Source organism: Cavia porcellus, unplaced genomic scaffold, assembly GCF_034190915.1.
Source record: "Cavia porcellus strain 051 isolate PalLab524CR breed Dunkin Hartley unplaced genomic scaffold, mCavPor4.1 scaffold_17, whole genome shotgun sequence".
NCBI lineage: Eukaryota > Metazoa > Chordata > Mammalia > Rodentia > Caviidae > Cavia > Cavia porcellus.
This window is the reverse complement of record NW_026947500.1, coordinates 51,476,933-51,496,235: the sequence shown is the minus strand read 5'-3', so window position 1 is coordinate 51,496,235 and position 19,303 is coordinate 51,476,933. Positions and strand designations below refer to the sequence as shown.

General features: G+C 43.5%; 1 protein-coding gene across 1 annotated transcript; it reads left to right on the top strand.

Moving 5' to 3' along the window:
- The first annotated feature begins 15,997 nt into the window (after window positions 1-15,997).
- On the top strand, window positions 15,998-17,740 carry LOC100720493 (olfactory receptor 9I1-like). The gene has a single exon (XM_013146397.2). It carries the CDS (start codon window positions 16,505-16,507, stop codon window positions 17,447-17,449), a length of 945 nt encoding a protein of 314 aa, XP_013001851.1. The 5' UTR covers window positions 15,998-16,504; the 3' UTR covers window positions 17,450-17,740.
- The last annotated feature ends 1,563 nt before the right edge of the window (window positions 17,741-19,303 follow it).

Below are 19,303 nucleotides of genomic sequence, written 5' to 3'. Positions count from 1 at the left end.
TTCTCCCCCACATGGAGCAATGTCGGCATTTTGTGTTCTCAGGAGTCTGTTCTCTAACTTGATCACTCACACGTACACTTCAGAGGGTGTGGGGGCCCTTCCCACAGTGGACATCAAGAGGTCTGGGCTACCCTTCCCCACCACGATTAGGTCTGCACAGGGCCACCCGCCAGTGGAGCACACACCCAGGACATGTAATCCTCATGTGTTCTAAAGCTAAAGGAGAAAGACCTCAACACTCTCTGGTCTTCAAGATTATCAATGCTTCCCCAACTCTCCTCTGATCCTCAGAAGTAAATGGGGGCTTCAGAAGAGAAAACACTCAGTGGGCTTTAACAGGCTACATTTGTCATCAAACAGCAGAAAAATCTCTGGGTCTAAGAAATAAGGAGCCACAAGGGATCAGACAAGATAATGTACAGGAAGCTAATTCTAAACATAGACAGGTGTGTGCTTGCAAGGACTTGCTCCAAGCACCCGGAGACCAATTCATAATAGAATACACTGTGGGAACCACACAGCTATAGCTCTACAGCACACTTAGATAGCTTACTAAAACTAATCCACTTAGAGCCTCCAAACTAGGTTTAAGCTTATTTTAAAACAGCATGGTATAAAGGTTGTGTGATATCCCCACAGTTATGTAGCCAGTGTTCTCAGCTGGAATTCTGCAGCCAAAAACTTACAAAAGCTAAAAAGATTTTCTTCAAGAAGCATGCCAGACACTGAGGGGTGCCATGATAAATGTATAAAATTAAATGAACACAAATAATGAGTATTCTTCCTCTGGCCCTATCATCAAACTGGCATCTCATGCCCGTGCTGACTTAGGTAGAAAGAGTGGAATAGAATGAAGTACAATGTGTTCTGGGGAAGATGTGGGTCTTCAATGTGTTTAAGTGGTGGGAAGATATGTCTCCTCCTCCCACCTCCCTTACAGGTGTTCAGGCTGGGGGTGAAAAGTCCTGATCCAGGAGGGCACTGCTTCTCTCAGAAATTTGTTTTGGGGGAGAAAACTCTAATTGACTATTTTTAGTTGAGTAAAAACTCACATCAACACACGAAAAGTTTTTCTATCAATACATTAGCACTGCAACTAGCAGAAAAGCAGAACCAGTATGGAACCAGGAGGCTCAGAAGTTCTTTCACAGTGGGACCAAATCTTAGCCAGTTGCTTCAGTTCCCTGGACTTGCACTGTTCTGTAGGATGTCCCTGACACTCCCTGGTCCACAGGAGTGCTTGTGAAGGTGAAGTGAGATGGCTTATTGTGTGTGCCACCAAGGCTGATTCTGTTGTATACATTGGAAGGTGTGAATTCACCCTCAAAAATATTAGGAATTACTCATAACCCCTTAGTTTAGAATACTGTGCACCCTTTACCTCATCTGACCCTCACGCAGTCCCTTTGCAGATGGAGGAAGTGGGACAGAGAATTCAACTGACATGGCCAAGGGTCACAGGACTGGGAAGAAAAACTGCCAGAACCGAGACCCAGACCCTTTCCCCCAACCACAAAGCCACTCAATAAGATACCATCACTTGCTCTGCCTAGGAGAGTGGGTAGACAGGAAACCCTGAGATCTTAATGTCCTTCTTCACGTTGTGGTCCTACAATAAGCCTCTGGAACAGCATAAAAATCCAGCCGAACCCTGACCTCCAGTTTTCTACCCATCTCTTTCCCCATGTCTCCTCACTTTGACACAGCAGCTCACAGGGTAGAGCATGCAGGAGCATGCAGGAGAATCCTTGGACTTAGAGGAGTCTCCAAAGCTCATGGATCCACCCTTTTGCCTTCACTGATGAAGTAACATTACCCTCATCCCAGAGATGAGGAGAGAGAGCCCAAGGTAAGGGGGGCCTTACCCACATACAGTCAGTCAGCGGTCAAGCCAAGGCTGAAATGACCAAACCCTTGTCTCTGAAGCCCGAGGAGATGCTCTTCCCATTGCCTGGGCAGCTCCTCCTTTGAAAGTCTTAGCACAACTTTTCTGATCCCACAGTTACTAAACTCTCCGCATCTCTGAACATGATGGGACCAGGTGAGCTACACTTCTCTCAAAGGGAATTGGGAAGGGAGACGAGTTGTGATGATGGGAAGACAGCAAGCTTGACAGAGCAGTTATGGGGCATCAATCATCCTTAGCTCTGGCTGGGACCCTTTCGCCCCTTCACCTCCTGTGAGCTTCTCCCAAAGTCAGCCCCCAGCTGATCGGCTCCCAAAGGAGACACTTCAGTTCTGTGTGCCTGAGCTGTGGCCCAGCCAAGGACAGGAATTAGCTGTGCCACCTCTGAATAGTAGGGGTCTAAGGTTTTCCAGTCACAAAGAGCAGAAATCCCCTCTCTAGCACACTGGAAGCTGATTTGTGAACTCACAGTGATCTTTTCTGAATAAACACAACTATGAAGCCTGAACAGTCCCAAGGAAGGAGAAAACACTACACACACACACACACACACACACACACACACACACACACACACACACAGGAGCTCATTCCACCTACAGCTTCCAGCTCTCTCTGTACTGCAAAATCACCCCAAACACCTGCCAGAGCTTTACGAATTTCTTAGATGCAAGAGGAGGCGCACTTTCTCTGCCCTGTCAGTAGTAGCTTCACATCCACCTCTCCACACGATTCCTCCTACCTTGTGTCTTCTGAGGCTGAAAACAGTCACCTGGGTCAAGTCGGGAATTTAGCAATCCCATTTTATAGCTGAAGAAACAAAGGCTAGTGGTTTAAATCATTGCAGAGGAGAATTGAAGGCAGGAAGTCATAGTCCTCCCAGAAAGATCACACTTGGCTTTGAGTTGACTTAATAGGAAACAAAGACACAGGCTGTGAAGTACATTTCCAAACCAGACAACAGCTCATGTTCTCTCTGATTTACCACAGCCCCACTCACCTCCAGGAGGGCCAAGTGGTCCTTCCCAAGGCTCAAAGGCTGGGTGAAGGTGGACAGAATATGGTGCCTAAGTGGGGACCTGGAGGCCAGAGAAATAGACATCTGCAGCCCCTGCAGCTCAGGAGCCCAGGCACCCATAGGAGCACCTTTAATGGCCCTCGATCTCTTCCCTGTCCTGGCTGGATCCTTCTTCACTCCAGGAAGGCAATTAGAAGACTGAGGCAAAGGGGTTTGACTTAGAAACTCCTTGACTGGAGTTTCTAATCAGGCCCTAAGCTGCTAATTAGGCTTCTCCAACTCCCAGGGGAAGACGCCTTCAGAAGTGAGCCCCTGTACTCTCAGCATCCTCGGTTCCTCCCTACTCCATCTCCATCCTGTCTGCCTGTATCTCAAGTTGATCACATCTTGGGAGGCAAGGGAGCAACTTCTGTGCTCTGCTGTCTCAGGGGTGGTCATCAACCCAAGGAGACTCTGGTCAGCTTCCTTTAGAGACAAAAGTGACATAAATGACCACATGAAGCCCCAGGAACCTGCTTACTCATTGTTCAATTAATATTTAATCTGCCACATATCGAGTACTCAGAACAGTACCTGGCACAGTACACTAATTATGTTTGTGTTTGATGGATGGAGTCGTCACAAAAATCCCGTGAGATGGATACTGTTGTTACTATATTCTACCAACTTGTAAACCCAAGAGTCTGAGAGCGGGAATAACCACTTGGGATGCACTTGGGATGCAGGACCAAAGCAGAAGGGCTGAGGTGGTGGACAGTCTGTCACATAGCTGAAAATTCATACAACTTATATAGAAAACTTGAGGGGTATCAATAAACATACAGAAAGAAGTGAAACCTCTGTACCCACACCATTCCAATAAGCAGCACTAACCACTGAAGGGAAATGTTCGAGAACATACTTATCTAGCACCTAGCTGTGGCAGTAAATTGCTCGGGTTCAAATCTTCCCACTACCTTGTGAGTCTGTGTCACTTCTGTACATCACTTCCTTGGGTGGAAATTTTAACAGAGGTGATACATATCAAACACTCAGATTAAGGACTAACATGCTTAGTACCAATCTAAAATGTTTGCAATAGGTGTTTGTGTACTTTTAAAATTAGAAGCTTATGTACTGTTTTTATATTGTTCCACTGGGGTGAGTAAATAAGGCAAAAATGAATTGTTAAGAAGCTATCCCAGTGGGAGGTACCTGAAATCCACTGCAGCACCCTGAGAAGGGAGGCCTCTCTGGGCAGGTTATGAATGTTGGGCCACTGGACACCACACCTTAAGACACTACCCTGGAAGCCTAGGTGACCTCAGGAAAAGAAGGAACTAAGTTGTAACCTTGCCAATGTCAGCTAAAATGACTATTTTCCATGCACTTGAATAAACCTAGGATGTCATCCTAGACTAAAGGCAAAAGACCTTTCAGTGATTCTCAGACATGGAAAACCTCCAAGCTCTGGGGTAATAAAGGGTAGGTTGCACAGAAAAGGTACATACAAAACACAATAAGATACTATTAAAATGTCAGGTGAAGCATTATAATCCATAAATGTCTTTATTTGTTTATTGATGATACGTAGATAGGATAGATAGATAGATAGATAGATAGATAGATAGATAGATAGTTGGGCTTCGATATTCACAGATCCTACATCCCTGCGTCAACCAACCTCAGGGAGAAAATGTCACCTCCCCCCAAAAAGTACCATCTTTACTGAACTTGCAGACTTCTTTCTTTCCATTCCTTAAAAAGCACTGTATGACAACCACTTTCATGTCATTACACTGCAGTATCATAAGTAACCCAGAGGTGATTCACAGCCACTTTATATAAAAGACTGAGCACCTGTAAATCAGATCCTGGACCAAGTCCCTGAGGAATCAGAGGGGTGACTCGGTATAGCTATGACCTTGACAGGTAAGGGATTTTAACACAGTTCATTTTAAAAACTCGTTAATAAAGTAATGTATATTTCTTTTCCTCACACATGATGGAGGGTATCCATGTTCCCAAAACTGCGTCTGCCTCATCTGCTGTTCTGCTCTAACACGAAACCAACATAGAATCGATGCTGCCCCTGGGACCATTACTGCCTTCATGTGGGCTCTGCCCAGGCTCACTGCTTCACAGCTGCTGAGGACATTGTACGACTCTGAACCTCTGTGGAGGGCTGACTTTGCATCCCTTTCCTCAGCCAGCTTTGTAGGTAGATTATTGGCCCTTTTTACCTCCATCCAAACAGCTTTCAGGAACTAAAAGCAAATGCATGTAGCATTGAGACCCCAAGATCCTTACATCTGAAATATCTTACTCCACTGAAATAATTTCAGCCACTTTGATATTTTCAACTTTTTATTAAGAAATAATATTACCATGACCAAGATCTCTGTGGAGATTAGTAATTATTTTGTTGGGGCAATTTTCTAGAAGCAGAATTCTAGGGAGAAGGGGCTTCTCATCTTTAAGGACCTCAATACAAATAAGCAAACTGCCTGCAAGATGCTGTCCAGCACTTCACAGTCTGTGGGAGTGTCTAGGAACTATCAACCCCTGTTGATAACTGATATTGTGATTGGCATGTAAATGTTTGATGACTTTGGAGGTGAACAAGTATATCATGACTCCATAAATTTATAAGTTTTTTACTTAAAAAAACATACTCCTAGTATGTTCAGCTTTTTCATATATTTATCCATTTCCATTCCTTCTTTTGTAAGTTCAACATGCATTGTCTTTGCCCAGTTTTAATTATCTTTATCAGATAATTATTTGTATTTATGAATTTAGAGATATCTTTGTTTATTTTTATGGTAAGGTACTTGACTTTTCTGAACAAATTTTAGAAACATTAAGATTCTTTTCTTTTGTTTAACGAATATTTACTGGGTGTCTAGTATGTTCTGGAAATTATCGCAGACATTGGAGATAAGCAATGAACAATAAAAACAAGGTCTCTGCTCTCAGACAGCTTAGCTTACATAACAGGCAGACAGGGGAGATGGTGTTCCAAAGAAATGTAGATGGGTAATATAAGAGAAGACAAACAGACTCTTCAAGGTGAAGCAACATCTCTCCTGTGTGGAATTTACCCTCAGACCTGCATGGAAAGAAAGCACAATGTGCGTTTTTGCATAAAAAATACTTCTGATAGAAGAAGAGTAAATGCCAAGGCCCTGAGGTGGAAATCAGCTGGGCTCTCAGGGAGCAGACAGGAGGCCAGCAGCAGCAGAACAAGGAGGAGGTAGGCCAGGGTGGGGGACCACATGGTCCATAGCAGGAAATCACTTTTTTCTTAGATCCAGAAAAATACACTTAAAACTTACATCAGATGCCGTAACTTCCTCGTTAAAAGCTTTCCACTAGATTTCTCATTGAACACTGCTGTTTTAAACCGCTGACACCTTGTTATTTATCTGGGTGACATAAGTGAAGGTGACCTGGAACAGCCTGGCTAATAACCCAGGCATAGTAAGAGATGAAAAGAACTGAATGAATTTAGGAAGTTGGAGGGTAAATTCATCAGAATATCCTCCTGTATACATGAGAAATACCTGTTTCCCATTTTATTCTAGTATTTGTTTTTAATATAGTTACATGGAATTTTTACATAGAGAATATTTATCATGCTATAGAAATTAATATGCATGTTGTCACAGGTCCTTTGCATATTTTTAGCTTTTAAAAATACATCAACCACCAAAAGATGACAAAGGAACAGTCATTCCACCGTCGATTGTTCATTAAATGTTTCTTTCTCCAACTGATGTAACTTAACACCTTCATTTTACACCAGGTTTTCATATAGATTGGGATAGATTCCCAAGCTTTGCAATTTCTTCTAGTGATATATTGAAAAACACTGCTTCATTTATTGTAGCTCCATAGTAAGCTTTTATATTTTTTATAGGCATCTGAGTTAGATAGAAATATTACAGGCGTCAGACAGGGCTGGGCCCTCAAAGGAGCCAGAGCAGGAGGCCAAAACTGTCAGGGAAACAGACACCTCCATTGTAAGCCAGACCTCAAGATGAAAGATAAATCAAATGTACCTATATACTGCCTAAGGCTAAGCATTAAGAACTGATATTCTAACTAGGTCTCTATTACCCTGCGGAAACCAGGAGTCACCGTCCCAACCCTCTACAGGAAGAATCACTGTTCTGTATTAATGGCCACTTGCTACCTGGCTCACTTCCCCATTTGACCCCAGTTTAATCAGTTTTACCTGTGCAATTAATCTTGTTGGTTGACCATACTTCTGTCCCATCTTAGCCCACCTTGCAAGTTCCCATGTCTTCCCCATCTTAGACCTGCCTCACTTTGTGATTTTGCTCTATAAAAGTCCCCAGAAAAGACAGTCTTTGGCAACCTACTGAAGACCCCTTCTGTCTCTCTCTCAGACAGAAGCTTTCTTTCTCTCAATAAATATATTCTGCTCTTAACCTCCATTGTTCCTAAAATTTATCCTCCAATTTTAGAGAACACGAACTTATACCAAACATATAGTAGGTTGGGAGTTTCATTCCCCTATACCAATTTCTCCCTAATATTTTTATTTTTCCAGTTTTTCTTGGCTGTTTTCATCCCTTTGGTATTCTTATTATAATACAAATAATGAAATACTTTCTTTCTGATAATATTGTTTTACAAAAAAATCCTCAAAGGAGTTAAAGACATCATATTACAGTGATACCTGAATACCAATGTTTATAGAAACACAATTCACAGTACCTAAGTCTTGGAAGTGTCCTATCAGTCCATCAACAGAAGAATGGCAGGGTGTGGTGGCACATGCAGCTGTAGTCCCAGTAATAGAGGCTGAAGCAGAAATACCTTCATGAGTTCAAGGATAGCCTGAACTACATAGTAGCAAGACCCTATCTCAAGAAAAAAACAAACAAACAAGAAAACAAAAAACAGAGGGATGGATAAACACAATGTGGTATATTTATACATCATGGAATACTGTGTAGGAGGATGGATGCATCCTGAGGCCATAATGCTAAATGAACTAAACCAGACGCAGAAAGTTAAATATCACATGCCTGCAGTCAGATGAGAAACTCAAAATATAATAATTTAAAGAGCAAAATAAAAGAGAGATGATGGCAAACAAGGAGGTGGATTCAGTGGGATGGGAGGGGTCTGGGGTGGGAAGAGAAGGAGGACAGAGGAGGGGGATGTCACAGTGATTAGGAGGGGAAACGTGTGAGAGCTAACTCCCACGATGACTGCAATTCTCATGTCTAGCAAACTTGAACCAATGGAAAAACTCCCACACACAGATTATAAAAGTTATTCCCTTTTTAGAAGGCTAAGTGACACTTATTTCAGTAGTTGGGTATATATTCTTGTAGCTATTTGAACACCTAGATGAATATATATAACAATAAATACCTCAGAGTTGCTATTGGAATTTTTTTCAATTAAAATGATTTTAAAACACATTTGGGGCTGGGAATTTAACTCAGCAGCATAAGCACCTGCTTGGCAAATGCAAGGTCATGAGTTCAATCCCCAGTACCAAAAAAGAAAAGAAAAGAAATCCATCTGTAAATTGACTTACAAAAATGAAATGTATCAATTCAGCTAAAACCACTTGGTTTGGATGGTTTCAGATATGATTTGCTCTCAGAAGTCAAGTTCTTATCAGGCTATAACTCTGCACTTTCTGTGTGGTCTACTTCTATGAACCAAGTACCATCAAAAGCCCCAGGCAAAAATACCCGAAAATCTTTCAGGATGAAATCCCAGTTACCTGGGCCGGATGTGGTGGTGCACGCTTATTATTCTGGCACTCAGGAGGCTCACCTAAAGATCACTGCAAGTTCGAGGCCAGCTCTGGCTACACAGTGAGTTCAAGGCCAGCCTGCTCTAGGTAGCAAAACCCTGTCTCCAAAGAAAAACATTTATGCCAGTTACCCACACGGTGAACACCCCTGCAGCCGCTGCATGTCCAGACAGCTTACAGCTCACAGCCGCGCCCTCCCTGGAGAGCTGTCCTCAGCTGAGGGATCCATGTCTCCTAGAGTGGCCAGGAAGTTCCAGGCCCACCTCATGGGGGCAGCTCAGAGTCACTGAGTGATTGATTTGGGCTGCAAATGTCAAACCCCACGCCTGGAGCTAGAACAAAATCGGTGGAATAATTCATATCCCAGACCTGCACTTGAGCTTGGAGACCAGAGGCTGAGGAGCTTTGGTGAACTCCCCCAGGGTTCGTGTTAGTCCTCTAACACCTGAGAAGTGGAGAAGCAGCTCCCACAGCGGCCTCCCACAGGGCTGGGGCTTCCCAAGAGCCCTGGGGACCACCCCAGGCACTGATTCACAGTTCAGAGGAACCCATGAGCCGAGCTCATCTCTCCCACTAGGCCTCCCTAGAGCGTTATCAAAACCCATCAGCTCACACAAAAGAAAGCCTCAAATTGGCCGGCTGCAGTTATCAATCAGAGCACCTCAGCTGCTTTCCATGGATCTCCACATACCCTTAGATTAGGTGAATCCAGCTGCTTTGTTCCAACGTATCATTAGGAGATAACTGTCACCTCAGAGAACCTGGGAAGACCCCGGCTCTGAAATAAGGTCCACCATCACTGGAGAAGGGAAACTGGGCAGGGAATCTGCTGTTCGCCATCGGTGTCATCTGGATTTCAAATCGCACCCAGAGACACAAGGAAGACTGCATCATACTGGGGGAGACCTACAGCATTAAATCTGTGAGTTTATGCATTACTAGGTACATTTTAGAAAATACAAATACTTCAGTGGGGTGGTTGGTGTGAGCCTACAGAGTTTAGACAAGTGATGTCCTGTGTAATGCTGCACTGCCATGTCTATGCTAGGAGAGAAACTGGATTAGAACTCTGGCTTTGGAACAAGATAGACTTGGGTGGGAGCCTAGATTCTTAGTGAGTAGTCATATGGCCTTGAATGTGACGCTTAACTATTCAGACTCTTCTAGTCTTCCAGAATGAAATAATATCTGTTTTACAGGGTCACAAGGATTGCATAACATAGTGTGTGTAGACTGTGTGGCACCATGATTGCTGCAGAGAAGATGTTCAATAACTAGCTGCTGGCATTTGGAAAAGCAGTACAGTGTGTTAGTTTAATCAGGGTGTGGAGACAAAAGGTAGAGATCTAAATATTTGTCCCTTCTAGCTGTGAAACCTCAGGCAAAATATTTAACATTTCTAAACCTCCATTTCTTCATCCACTGAATAAAGATGAGCATTTGTACCTCACAATATTGTCAAACTGAAAGGAAATAAAATCTTTAAAATCTCCATCACTCACAGCAAGAGCTCAATGAATGTGTAACAGTATTTTGAACTGTAGATTCTGGTAAGGTGAGGAAAGCTGATTTTTATTGAGCTTGTTCACTGTTCCCAGCAGATTCAGCCTTTGGAAGCAAGAGAAGAAAGAGTATAGGAGAAGGTTGCAGGGTTTGGGGACCATGTTGTCTCAGAGGGGTTTTTCCTAGCCAGAGATCTCCTTCTGCTCCATTTGCACATTATAGTCAAGGCACGTCACAGGTAAACATGGCAGCACACATGTCCCTCATCTCTCGTAAAGTATTCACTGAGCCATGAATCTTTGCTTCCCTTTGTAATTTGTTCTGGATTCAGGAAGGACATTGCTTCCCTCTACTTGAAGTTTACTCCACGCTGACAGCACCCTCAGCCCCTTTTTAATAATATCATGCAAAACTGTGTACCACCAGCCTGATGCTGTGTTTTTTCCTTCTGAAAAATATCTTGGAAATTATCTTTCTGACAAATAAACGAACTGTACCGTATTCCATAAAAATCCATTTGAAGACTCCAGAAATCACTATTATGTTTTCATTTTATTCCTGGATTAAACTCAGCTTCTAATTAAGTTTTCCCAAAGACATAGCACAAAGGGATATGGTACAACTAAGCCTCTTTTATCCCATAAAGCAAAGAGTAGAAGAAAACCCGTGAACCCCTGAACTATGAAACACACAAAATCAATCATCATCCTCTTCTCCCATAAAGTTGAGTATAACCTAATGGTCTTAAACAGCTGCTTTGAGTTTAAAAGTTGGGGCTTGGATCTGCTGAGAGAGTACAGCAATGCCTCGGTTCATGAATGCTCCTGTGCACGAACAATCCCAGTTTGTGAACAGAGCATTCAGCAAAATTTCACTTCCCTCTGTGGACTCCTTATCAAGTGATGAACATAACCACATCCACCTTCCGCTCACCAGCGCTAACACAGCCTCCTTTTCCTGGGTCTGTAATTCTCTTCTCGCAAAAGGGCAATGTGGTGTGAAAGATTACAGGATTTGGAGTTAGAGATTTGGGGGTTCAAACGTTGATTCTGTTCTCTGCTAGGTATAAAGCAAGGTGGACAATGCCCTCGCCCTCTCTGTGCTTCACTATGGTGCCCCATAAAATGGGCATGTCTGTCCCACCCTGCAGGACAGCAGCCAAGGTCAGAGCTAACATGGGGTGCGTTGGTGTGCACATGTGCACGGTACTAACCCCCTGTGGCTGCATCTGTGCCCCAATAATCTGCCTCCTAACCTCTGGTCAGATGCTCTGAACCCCAGGAACTGGCCATGAGACAGGCAGGAAGTGGACTTTAGCAATTTCAGCATTAAATGCTGAGAAAAGTATTGAAATTAGCCAAGTTCTGGTTTGAAAGTCGAAAGGATCTGATTAGCTACTGGGAGACGTTTTTGATTTCACAAATCATAAAGATGCAGTAAAATATAAGGCGACAAAACAAATTCATGGCCAAGAGCACAGGATGTACCATCAGTCAGCTCTTCCACCTCCACTGGTAATCTTATACAAGCTAATCTCTCAGTGATTTAAATTCCCCTTCAGTAAAAATAGATGATAACTTTCTAAAGGAAAATTTCTCAGATGCAATAAGATAATATGTCCAAAATCTTTAGCAGCATGGGTAAGTAAAATGTACCCCAGCAAACAAAAGACTGTAATAAAATCACAGTAACAAAGTAGATCCACTTACATTACGGTGACAAAATCCTAAAAATAGAGAATGTAGAAAAAGAAAATAGGAGTTGTATCAAAATTTCAGATACTTAATATACTTGTTTCTTCATATACACATTTCAAAGTACATATAAGTAAGTACTTATGACAAGAACATGGAAGGATGCGTGTGTTGAATAATCTTGAGTGGGGAAGAAGCAGAGATGGAAGAGAATCAGGAAAACAGTAACATCAGATGAACAGCCTCACTTTGGTCGTGATAATCTTGTTAGGAACTTAATACTATAATTCATTTAATTTTGGACCTGAAATGTTTAAGTAACTGTCAGTCACTTGAGCTAGATTCTGCATGCTTCATGTACTCAGTGATTAGTAGCTAAACTGTGCACATTCATCATTGTGTGGGTAATGGGGAAATCCTTTCAACTTCCTCCTTAAGCCTTTATACCCTGACATAAATCAGGGCTTGTGAGAGACAAAGAACTCCACTGATCCTGTAAACAAGCCCCACTGTTTTTCAGAGCAGGAAGTGAGGCCCAAAGAGAGGAAGTAGGCCTCTCAGCTAGCTAGTGCCTGTGGTAGTCATGGACATTGTGGAGCTGGAACAATTCCTAGAGGGCCTTCGGAGAGGCTTCCTCACCCTTGGATCTTGCAGTGGAGGGGCTAAACAGCCTGAGAAGGGCATGTGACACGTGATTTCCATGTGTCCCTCCCACCAGCAACCCCTGTCTGGAGCTGGAGGAAGCTCCGGACTCAAGAGCAGTCTCCACTGCCCTTCCACAAAGCTGTGTCAAACACATGGCTGCCGTGTTTGACAGATTCCCAAGCCTCATTGTAAGCACAAGACCTGTCTAGACTTTAGATGGGAGATGAGGCCAGCAAGGTTCCCTTGGAAGCCAGAGAGCCTGTCTGCTATGCGCAGCTCTGCAAACATAGCAGTTTGGCTTTTGAGCAAGTTATTTTGGGAAGATGTCAGTTATCTCATCACAAAGTAATGGTTATGAATCATGCCCACTCTCAAGGATATAGAAGCAAGAACAGATGTGAATGGGTATAAAATATGTGAAAAAGATGTATAGCCAGATGTGATACACACCTCTAATCCCAGAACTCTGAGAGGCTGAAGCAGGAAGATCACAAATTCAAATCCAGCCTATGCAACTTGGTGACTTAGCAAGACCTTTCATCAAAATAAAAAAAAACTTCAAATGTCCTGGATATAGTGCAGTGCAAAAGCTCATGTTGGCTCTCTGGGGTCACAAATGCATACGCATGAAAGCATCATGATGGATTCTATCGGAAATGGCAGTTTCATGTTGCCACAGCAAGTAAAGGGCCTCGCTGTGCCAGTATAAAATAACTCAATGATGTTATTGTGCATTCCTGGAACTAACTATAGATTTGAGAATTTGTGTTAGAAAATTCTAACCTGAAGAATGAGGAACATGGTGTAGGGGGCAGGTGAAAGTTTCCAGGGGAGCAGTGCAGGGAGTGGGAATCAGGAGACTTAGATGATGTGAGCCCCGGTTCCTCCCCGAGTTCTCCATCTCATGTACTCAGTAATGAGCAGCTGAACTGTGCATATTCATGAGGGTGAATATTATGTCTTATCCATAAGTAAGATTGAAATTTCCCCCAGTAGGCTTGTTGCTCAGAACCTATAAGATATTGTGAGTGGAAGGATCTAGAAGAGGGGAGGTGGCTTCCTTGCAGTGGGATTATTACTCAGAATGTGTAAGACATTGTATGCAGAAGGTTGTAAGATCACATCTCTTCTCATCACAGAAGTTTCCAAATATAAATCCAGAACAGAGGAGGTGCCTTCCTGGGTGGTGGGGCTGCTGTCAGAATGTGTAAGATACAGTGAGTGGGAAGTGTAGAACAGGAGAGGTACTTTTTATAAAAGACTCTGTGAATCTGGGCTCCATGCAACATCCCTCAGGATCTCTTGACTCTCAGGCCCTCTAATGGGAATTCTAGATGGACTTGGAAAACAGTGAGCTGTAAGCACATCTTATCATGGTGTGACTCACAACCATGCCAGATGGGAACAAGAAGTTTTAGCAAACAGAAAGTTACCATGACTCAAATATAAAGCACACTAGATATAATTATCCAGACTGATCAGTAACATACAAAAAAAGAGCATCTAACAGGATGTTTGAAAGCCTCTCCTGGAAGCAGCAGAAGTATAGTGACGTTTCTCCTCTACAGATCCAATTATGTTGCTTAGTCTTTTAGTGCACTGCATGTGCGCAATCACAACAGAGAAGCATCACTTACTATTTCCTAATTAATTCATAGACAGAACTCAGAAGATTTAATTAGAATTGCAGGCATTGCAACATAAATTAAGTAAAAGATGAAGTTTTTTTAATGCATGAAAAGAAAAAATATAACAAGTTTATTTCATCTACATGAGAGTCCAAATTTCCTCAATTATTAAAGACAGATATATCGCTGTTTAGCTGCCGCGCCTGGCCATAGGTCTGCAGAGGAGGAGCTGGGCAGATCTGGGGTGCCCTCACTGGCCTCTCTGCGTGTCTGGAGGACTCTGGATTTCTGCGCCCAGACTGCTGGAGTTCCCTCAGGCTTCCAGGTGCAGTGAAGGAGAGAGGTGGGTTTGAGGCTTCCACATCAGCCTCCCCATTCCCGGCTCCATTTGGAGACCTGCTGAGCTCCCGATAGGTGGGATGGCCCACACTACCAGCCTAGCCCAGCCTGTTTAGCTGCCGCGCCTGGCCATAGGTCTGCAGAGGAGGAGCTGGGCAGATCTGGGGTGCCCTCACTGGCCTCTCTGCATGTCTGGAGGACTCTGGATTTCTGCGCCCAGACTGCTGGAGTTCCCTCAGGCTTCCAGGTGCAGTGAAGGAGAGAGGTGGGTTTGAGGCTTCCACATCAGCCTCCCCATTCCTGGTTTCATTTGGAGACCTGCTGAGCGCCCGATAGGTGGGCTGGCCCACACTACCAGCCTAGCCCAGCCTGTTTAGCTGCCGCGCCTGGCCATAGGTCTGCAGAGGAGGAGCTGGGCAGATCTGGGGTGCCCTCACTGGCCTCTCTGCGTGTCTGGAGGACTGTGGATATCTCTGCAACCAGGGAGGGTCCACAGGTTCCTGAAGCACTGCGGCCTGTGGTGAGTACCCTAACCCGGCTGAGATTGAAGAACTGTGGAGCTTCCAAGGGGCAGGTGGGCGCACAGTGTCCCTGAGGCCCAGCTTGTCTGGAACTGCGGAGTTCTGAGCAGGCAGAGGAGGGCCACTGGTTCTGTAGGCCTAATGGCCTAATGGCTTGGAGTAGCGCGGCGCCAGAGTCCCAGTAGCTCCAAACATAGAAGGGGATTTTCAACAGATCCTGAGGAAGCTTTCAAATAAAGACAGATATATCCATTGATATATAGAGATAGAGACAAGCAAATATATTATTTAAAGAGGTATAGATAGTAATACAGCAAAGTTTATGTGAGTGAAATGCCTTATCTTTCAGAAAAAGAAGTCAACAGATACAACCTTGAAAGGATAATAATCACAGTAAAATAATAAGGGCTAAATTACTTAACTCTTTCTGTGCTAGATACTACACTATGCCCCTTACAGGTTTTAACTTATTTAACACTCAAAATAACCTGACTATTTATCAATACTTTTCCTATGTAAGGGGTAACAAATTGAGGCACAAAGGATTAGGGAATTTGCCCAAACTCATGCAAAAATAGCAAGACCATGAATATTTTATTTATAGTGATATCAGTCAGATGTGATGATACAACCCCACAAACACAGCACTCAGGAGGATGAGGCAAGAGGATCATGATTTCAAGGCCAGCCCAAGCTATATAGTTCAAATCTGGTCTGGATGATACAGCAAGATTCATTTATTTTAAAATCATGGTATTACAAATAATGAAAAAGTTTTAAAATACATTTTGCTGAAGATGACAGTCTCCAAGCTAGGGGTGATAACAAAGTGAAGAGAAATACTTTTAGTTACTGATTAATGCTCTCTGAAAAGGAATTTTTGGTGACCTGCCTGAAAAGTCATTCAATAGGAAGAAAGTAATATCCATGCGTACTGTGAGGATGCAGTGAAGACGAAGAGCAGGTTCGCCATCCTCCAACATCTGGAAGGCTCCCGTGAGAAGATGGGATGAAAGTCCTTGTATCTGGAAGGGATAAAACCAAGATCAAAGTGTGGGAGGTGCAGAGGTGGAATCCAGTTCCTGAGAAATCGAGCAGGGGAACTGGCCCAGAGGACTGGGTAAAGTGTGCAATAACGGAGACTCAAGCCCTGGATGGGGACACCACACATGCTGTCTTGGGCCCTCCAACCCTGAGAGTCACATGCTTCTCATCTTCACAGCGGTTTCCAAATCTAAACCAAAGTTCATCTGTATCAGAAGCACCAGCTCCAGGCTCAGCTCCACCATACAAGAGACACCCAAGGAGAATCAGCCGGTCTCAGAATTTCTGCAAATCAACATCTGTAAATAGGTCCAGAATTATCACCTTAACTTCTGCCACTGAGAAAAAGTCCTCTCCTTCACTTCTGGAACTTTTGTTTTACCTTATTCTCACCCTCTGAGCAGTGGTCCACAGTGAATACATGGCTTGGAGTAATCTCAGCTCAGTCACTGAGTTCATCCTCATGGGCTTTACCGACCACCCCAACCTGCGGATACCCCTCTTCCTGGTGTTTCTCAGCTTCTACCTTGTCACCCTGCTGGGGAACATGGGGATGGTTATTCTCATCCGAGTGGATGCCCAGCTCCACACTCCAATGTACTTCTTCCTGAGCCACCTGGCCCTGCTGGATGCCTGCTATACCTCGGTCATCACCCCTCAGATCCTGGCTACCCTGGCTACAGGTCAAATGGTCATCTCCTATGCCCAGTGTGCTGCCCAGTTCTTCTTCTTCACAACCTGTGCAGCAACAGAGTGCTTCATGCTGGCTGTGATGGCCTATGACCGCTACATTGCTATTAGCAACCCGCTGCTCTACACGGTGGCCATGAAACCCATAATCTGTTGGAGTCTGGTGGTTGGAGCCTATGTCTGTGGGGTGTCAGCGTCCATCCTGCGTACCACGTGCACTTTCTCCCTATCTTTCTGTGAAGACAACCGCATCAACTTCTTTTTCTGTGACCTCCCACCCCTGCTGAAGCTTGCCTGCAGTGATACAACAAATGCTGAGATCATCATTGTCACCTTCGGCAACTTTGTGATTCCAGCCAATGCCTTGACCATCCTGATCTCCTACCTGCTCATCATCAAGGCTGTTGGGAAGGTGAAGTCTCCAGGAGGCAGGGCTAAGACTTTCTCCACGTGCGCCTCCCACCTCACCACTGTGGCCCTTTTCTTCGGGACCCTTGTCTTCATGTACATACGGAGCAGCTCAGGCAAGTCCTTGGAGGAGGACAAGGTGGTGTCTGTCTTCTACACCATGGTCATCCCCATGCTGAACCCTCTCATCTACAGCCTGAGGAACCAAGATGTGAAAGCAGCATTCAAGAAGGTCATTGGTAGGTTCCAGATATTCCACAGCATGTAGACCTAGGGATAAAACATCTTATATCAAGCAATTTCGTTCCCACATCAATACATCCTAATAGGCACCAACACCTTAGGCATTTTGTATCAATGAGTGGAGAAAAGGCAGAAAAGTGTCTCCAATCAAATGAGCACAGAAACATGTAGTAAAATTGGCAGCCAGCAATTCCATAATAGTACTTGCTTCTACTCATCCTCTCCCACTTCCAGTTTATTCCTGGGCACACAACAGGACTTGAAGTCTTGAGTTATTTCATCCCTACCCCAAACTGTGACCCCCTTTCCCTCTCGTCTTCACTCCTGGCAACATCACTGTGCTCTCAGCATCAAAGATCATATCTGGAGATTCTGTGATCATGCTAAATGGCCTTCCTTTTTATTTGCATTTTAATATGTGAGTGACTGATCATTTCCATTATCAAGGAGTATTGTATAAAATGAAATTGATTGTCTAACTGGCTGAAGGAAGAAGATGCTTTGGAAACAGTTCTCCTCTTCACCATGAGATTCTTCCCCCTTACAGTGTCTTCCTTCTCATTCAAGCCAGGATAATGATTTTCAAATGCCTTTGCACATGATAACTCATGACTTTGCAGTTCCTGCTCTAACGTTATACCATGGTCATCCCATGGGGATGTCTTGCTAGGGACATCTCCAGTTTCTAGAAGACACAGAGCATTGATTCTCTTTTCCTGACTGCCCACATCATGAACAGCTGTCACTTATCAAGCATTCTGCTTTAAGGGACAGTGACATTAATGAGCAGGGACAGAGGCAGAAAGACAGTTGAACCATAGTTTACCTCCTCTCAAGATATGATAAGAAAGAAAAGCAATGGAGGCCCCTATTTCAGACTGCAAAACTCTTAAAAACAAAATCTGTGCCTCCTTCATTCTAAGTCCATGATCTAGATCAGATGAGCTTTGTGATTCCAGCCAATGCCTTGACCATCCTGATCTCCTACCTGCTCATCATCAAGGCTGTTGGGAAGGTGAAGTCAGCTGCTTTTGAAAGGATTTTTATGTTGTGTGCCTGGTCTCATTTGAGTTTATGACAATATTAAATTGAGTCAAGACAATGTTAAATATGAAATTCCTAAATTTGCAATTAAGAAAACATTTTTCGCATGATTCAGGGTACTTCATGCATGCAGCAGTAGAAAGGCAGGGGCTGGGCTTGTCTCTAAATCTTGATTTTTACCACCAAGTCACTGTGACACTGTGGGTAACAGTTTAACTTCTCAGGTCAAGCACAAGCATGAATATTCCTATTTCGAGAAGACATTGTAAAACTCAAGATGATAAATAAGAAATCTTTAGCCCAAATTAGGTATTCAGTATAGATTATTCACCTTCTTTTTCTTTCCCTCACTTTCTTATGTCAATTCTAGGACTTTACCACAATTTCATAGCCACAGGCAAAATAAAAATGTTTAGGAACCAGCGATGGTGAAAAGCAATGAACTCAATTCTTTGCAACCAAAAATAAACTGGCATGTTTCACAGGGGTCTGGGAGTGCATTTATTTGAATTTCATGTGGTCAAAGAGAGCCAAAGGATGTCTTTTTCACTGAACATATCATTTTGTGCCCAATGAACCTCTCTATCCCACCTGGACTTTCTAAATAGTTCATCCTCCAGATGAAAATAAGCATTTAATAAAATGATCTGCCACATATTCTGAAGCTACTTGATTCAGAAACAAACACCTGACCCATGCTAAAAAAAATTTTCCATGGGCATTATTAAGCTAAACATGAAAGAGATTAGAATAAAAAAACCAGATTGACCATGGGAGAGACCATCCCAACCACTACCAGACCAGTATTTATTAGTGATTAAAAAAAAACACATTT

What these genes read in the sequence shown, in the direction of transcription:
- LOC100720493 (XM_013146397.2), top strand. Translation starts at nt 16,505, where the DNA reads ATGGCTTGGAGTAATCTCAGCTCAGTCACTGAGTTCATCCTCATGGGC.